The sequence below is a fragment of the Penaeus japonicus genome, unplaced genomic scaffold (genome assembly GCF_977035675.1).
Source record: "Penaeus japonicus unplaced genomic scaffold, GWHDUDI00000001_assembly GWHDUDI00000032, whole genome shotgun sequence".
NCBI classification, from domain to species: Eukaryota; Metazoa; Arthropoda; class Malacostraca; order Decapoda; family Penaeidae; genus Penaeus; species Penaeus japonicus.
Genome location: NW_028234434.1, coordinates 26,791,898 through 26,796,897, shown reverse-complemented (window position 1 = coordinate 26,796,897; position 5,000 = coordinate 26,791,898). Strand labels below are relative to the sequence as shown.

General features: G+C 37.4%; 1 protein-coding gene across 1 annotated transcript in view; it reads left to right on the top strand.

Annotated features, from left to right (window-relative positions):
• The window catches only part of LOC122265905 (gamma-tubulin complex component 4), a 6,620-nt gene extending 1,895 nt beyond the window's left edge, over window positions 1-4,725 (top strand). The window contains exons 3-12 of the mRNA XM_043035380.2: window positions 75-271; window positions 585-679; window positions 861-1,014; window positions 1,434-1,581; window positions 1,708-1,868; window positions 2,146-2,290; window positions 2,547-2,669; window positions 3,359-3,539; window positions 3,758-3,836; window positions 4,151-4,725. Coding sequence (XP_042891314.2) covers window positions 75-271; window positions 585-679; window positions 861-1,014; window positions 1,434-1,581; window positions 1,708-1,868; window positions 2,146-2,290; window positions 2,547-2,669; window positions 3,359-3,539; window positions 3,758-3,836; window positions 4,151-4,618 — 1,751 coding nt within the window. The 3' untranslated portion in view covers window positions 4,619-4,725. The remainder of the gene's footprint in view (window positions 1-74; window positions 272-584; window positions 680-860; window positions 1,015-1,433; window positions 1,582-1,707; window positions 1,869-2,145; window positions 2,291-2,546; window positions 2,670-3,358; window positions 3,540-3,757; window positions 3,837-4,150) is intronic.
• Window positions 4,726-5,000: the final 275 nt, after the last annotated feature.

Here is a 5,000-nt window from a genome sequence, read left to right as displayed (position 1 = left end):
AAAGATTATGATAATGTGATAATGATAATCATGACAAGAGCAGCAATAATGACCAAGATAATACTATATTTCAGATGCAGATTACCGTGGAGGATTATACCTGTCCTCCCTGGCGGTGGCTCTCAGAAAGACCATAGAAGAGTATCACTCAGCTGTAGTGGAGCTTGAATTGAAGTTAATGAATGACCCCCAGTTGCCTCTGAGTCAGCTGTTGTTGGCACTGCAGCCTCTAGCTCCTCTCGTTGCTGCTGTTTCTACTCTTGTGACGGAGGTGTGTACTATCGTTGGTCTTGGTGTGAATCGTCTAAGTTTTCACGAAAGTGAGATGAACCAGGAAGGAAGTTTGCCGGTTGGTCTCCTTCTGAGCGAAGGGATTTGCAAGTGTGATAGTGGAGAGATAGTGAAGGAAAAAGATTTTTAGAAGGATAATATTAATTCAATCCAGAGAGAGAGAGAGAGAGTGAGAGAGAATGAGAGTGAGAGTGTGTGTGTGTGTGTGTGTGTGTGTGCTTTAGTAGTAGTAGTAGTAATAATATTACTGAATACTTTATGGTCAGTCTTCATAATTTTCTTTTTTCGAACAGATTGAAAGCAAGAAAGTACGCGGATGCATGATCCTTGAGGTCTTGCACAAACACACGGCAAATTCAGTGGCTTATATAAAGGAAGTGTTGATGAGGTTAGTACAGCATCTCAATGTTCAGGAATTTTTGTTGCTTATTGGCAGTTTGATGAATATCAAGTTGCACTAAAGAATATATCAAGAATATTTCATAAGGTATTTTGCAGCAGTTATCTTAAAATTGCTGTCATCATTCATGGCTAGATAACTAACATCAATCTTTATATTTCCCAATCAGAGTGGAACAAGCAGTTCATTCTGTTTTGTATGATCAGCTGACACACTGGCTCTTGTATGGACAGCTGCTTGATCCCCATAATGAATTGTTTATACACACATCCAGTGCCGAGGCTAGTGATAAGGCTGATCAGACGCCAGATGTGGAAGGTTTGGTGAGTATGATTAACTTGAAATATTGTCATAACACGGGTAGGAAATGTTGTTTTTATGTTATTTTGATTTGATTATTCCTTTCTATTGTAAGATGAGAGAGTATTAGTAAATTGTATTAATGAAATTAGCAAAAGTAAGATGATATATTCAGATTAACCCAATCCTGACGGGCCCGGCGAGAAGTGGCAACCCCCTATGCCGGGCCTATGCAATATTGCATCAGGAACGTCTCACTGGTGTGTCGCCCCGTCATCAGGCATTTAGCCATGTCACACAGGTGTGACACACCATCATCATTGGGTTAAAGACATTACAGGATAATGGCATTATAGTAACTATGGAAGATGATATGAAAAACACTAATGGTAATGGTAGCTTCCATATAAAGAAATATAGCTCGAAATTTTAACTTCGTCAGAGCCTGGAGGAAAGTGAAGATGTGATCCAAAAGACAGAATGCAAATTAAGATTGGAAATGCTGCCAAATCACATTCCACTCCTAGTAGCAGAGAAGATATTGTTCATTGGCGAATCAATTCTCATTTTTGAAAGAGAAGGAAAAAGCGGTAAGTCTTGCAGATGAAGGTGCCAAGTTTATGTATACAGTGTTTTATATTTTAGTGTTGTCATAGCTTTTTATGAGAGCTTTTTATATAGATACACTATAATACGAAAACGTCTGATTTTCACAGGAAATGTAGATGCGTCATCAGTATCGTCTCTCTGTGGATTAGTTCTGAAGAGCAGGGAGGAGGAATTCCTACAGCTGATACAGAGCTTGGCGAATACTCCAACTTTTTCCATCATTCAGTTCAGTCAAGTTATTGAAACTATAAGGCATTGTGTATCTCAGGTAAGCTAAGTTTGAATTAATTTGGCATATTAACAGAAATGCTGATACATACTAGAGTCTAAAAACAGTGTTTGATTTTCAAATATAGATGTAGGTTATTAAACCTTAATGTAGGATGTATGGTTAGCTTAAGAAAATACATAATATAAACATGTATGAATATGTTTGTATCTTTATTTAGAAGCAAACATTGAGAGAATATATAGTTAAATTATGAACAAAGAAACAAACCATGTTGAAAAGTCCGAAAATAAGAAAATCGTACGTATTCTTCCAGCAACTCTGGACCCTAGTTCTGGAGGCGGGACTGGTGGCAGAGCTGGCAGATCTAAAAGCCGTGTTTCTCCTTGGCCGAGGCGAGCTATACCAGACACTGATCCCCGCTATAACTCCCTTCTTTCATAATACTTCAGTTGCTACCAGTAAGTGTGGTTGTAGTTTTACTTGTTGTGTTGAAGGATTTTGAATGTTTGTATTTTGTGTTTTGGAGGTTTTGACTTGAGTTATTCATATTTTGTGTCCTTTGTATTAATTGTAACTTTTAGGTATTATTGACTACTGTTTGGTATGTAATAGTTGCATTAAGGGGTATTGTTTGGATTTTGTGTTTATTCATCTATATTTATTATAATGTTTTGTACAGACCGGATTATGTTAATGAACCAATCATGTTTCCAGATGTGGATGGCCTATTCCAGTTGGCAGGGCAACAAGTGCTCTTAGAAGAAGGAATGTTAGAAAAGTTCACTCTCTCTCTAAAGCCACAGTCACCAAGATCAGCTCCTGCCAATATTCAGCAAGGTAAGAATAAAAAGAAAAAAGATAAGATATGTGTATAGTTTGTTTGCTATTAACCCATGCCAGACATTTGTCATAGCATACAAGACAGCTCCCTTTAGTCCCAAAAGACAGGTATCAGTTCATACATGACACAACATCAGAAACTGCTCCCAGTTGAAGGACGCTCACAATCATGATGTATTATGACTGTCACATCTCTTGTGTCAGAGCTACAGCTTTCTATAGTCAGCCTAAACCCCTGTTTTGTGATAGATTTAAGGGAAAATGTTCTTTAGATAAGTCTGCCCTGCCAGGAGTACAGAGAGGACATTTGCCCCCTGCCTCTAATTTCTAGCCAATGCCTGCAGTGTCAGAGATAGCCCGTCCTGACAGCCAGTTAGCTTTCTGCCCCTCCACCCTTCCTGTGAAGGATGATAGAGAAAGTGGGTGACTAACTAGTGAACAAAGTTGCATATGTGTGTGTTGGATATGTAAAAAAGAAAAGAAAATACAAATATAGATAGATAAATAGATATGAAGCGAAAATATCCTGTGATGAATTTGAAGGTTAGATGCAGTTAGATAGGGGAATAATTAGTTCAGAAATTAGTGTTAATAAGAGAAAGATTGAAGTAAAACTGGCAATTTATGTACATAGATAAAGAACAAAAAAAATTGTGTCTAGCAGTAATTACAAATATTAATTTCAGGTGACAGAAGCTGGAAAATTTTAAGGCTAGACTACAATGCAAAATGGCCGTTGCACAAGCTCTTCACACCAGCTGTTCAAGACAAGTATAACACTATCTTCACTTTCCTCTTGGACGTACGCAGAGCTCAGTACCGTCTGCAGCAGCTCTGGATCACTCAGATGAGGATGAAAAGCAATGAGTAATACTTCTCTTGTATATTATCTACTTTGAGTATATTGAGATAAATTTATGATACAAACATAATGTTTTATCGTGAATTAGTGAAGGGTTTTTTTTATGATACAAACATAAGGCTTCATCGTGAATTAGTGAAGGATCTTGATAGTGATGGTGTTTATATGGTTTGAGGTGTGAGATATGTGATTTTTAAAAATTTGTTCTTTTTGATATTTACAGAGATGCAACTTCAACTTTGCAATGGGCACTAAGACACCATATGAATCTTCTTATCGACAATATACAATATTATTTGCAGGTAAGTTTGAAGAACTTTTTTCTGGTATTTTTTGGCATTGTGTATATAGCTCTTGATGTTTTATATATATACTTCCTTTATTTTCTTTATTTTTTATATTTTCTTTCTTTCTCTCTTTTTGAGTGTATGGTGAATTAAGTTCCCTAACTAATAAGTGGCAAATTTTGTATTTTCTACTTATTCATTCACTAAAAAGATGCGGTGAATGAGTCCCCAATAGTAATAATTTCTCCATATCCGCTTCTTAAAACATAAGCTAAACCAAGTAATTTTACCCATTCACATTTTTACCATTTTTACCCACTTCCCTTCAGGTCGATGTACTCGAATCACAGTACTGGCAGCTGATCGAGGAGATTGGAAAGGCGCGCGACTATCAACACCTGGCGAGCACCCACCACAACTTCCTGGTGTCCATCACCGCGCAGTGCTTCCTCAACAACCAGATGGTCAGCAACGCACTGCAACGACTCCTGAAGCTCATCCACAACTTCTGCACCATCATGGAAACCACGTGGAGCGGCGACAGCAAGAGGATTCCTCGCCTGGACGCCACCACCAGCTCCGAGCAGCCATCCATCACTGACAAGAGCAGCCAGATGAAGGAGCTCAGCGAAGCCTTTGAACGTGCTGCGGCTCAGCTCTTCCTCATCCTCTCTAACCTCAAGCTCCACCAGGGCTCGCAGTACACATCACAGCTCATCATGCGAATTGATTACAACAAGTTTTGCAGCAAGAGTGCGACTGTGAGACGGTTCACTTCACCTCTTGAAGTCGAGTAGGATTACTTCTCGGTGTATCTTGTTGCGTTATATCATATGTATATTTGATGTCTTGTATGTATAATTATAAGGAAAATAAATCACATATATTAAACTGACTGCGATATCTTGAGACTATTATTGTACACTCTAATTTGTTAACCCATTGCAAACGGATGTCATGACATACATGACATACATGAGCTATATTATATGATGTAAAATAGGAGATTTAAGAAAGGAAAGGAAGAGAAAAAAATGGTCATTATGATAAAGGTAATTATTTTATAAAGTATATATTATATCTCATTCACACTTATAAAGATAACAAAGAAATAGATTGAAGTTTTGTTATGAAATATCAAAATTTATAAATATATATATATATATATATATATATATA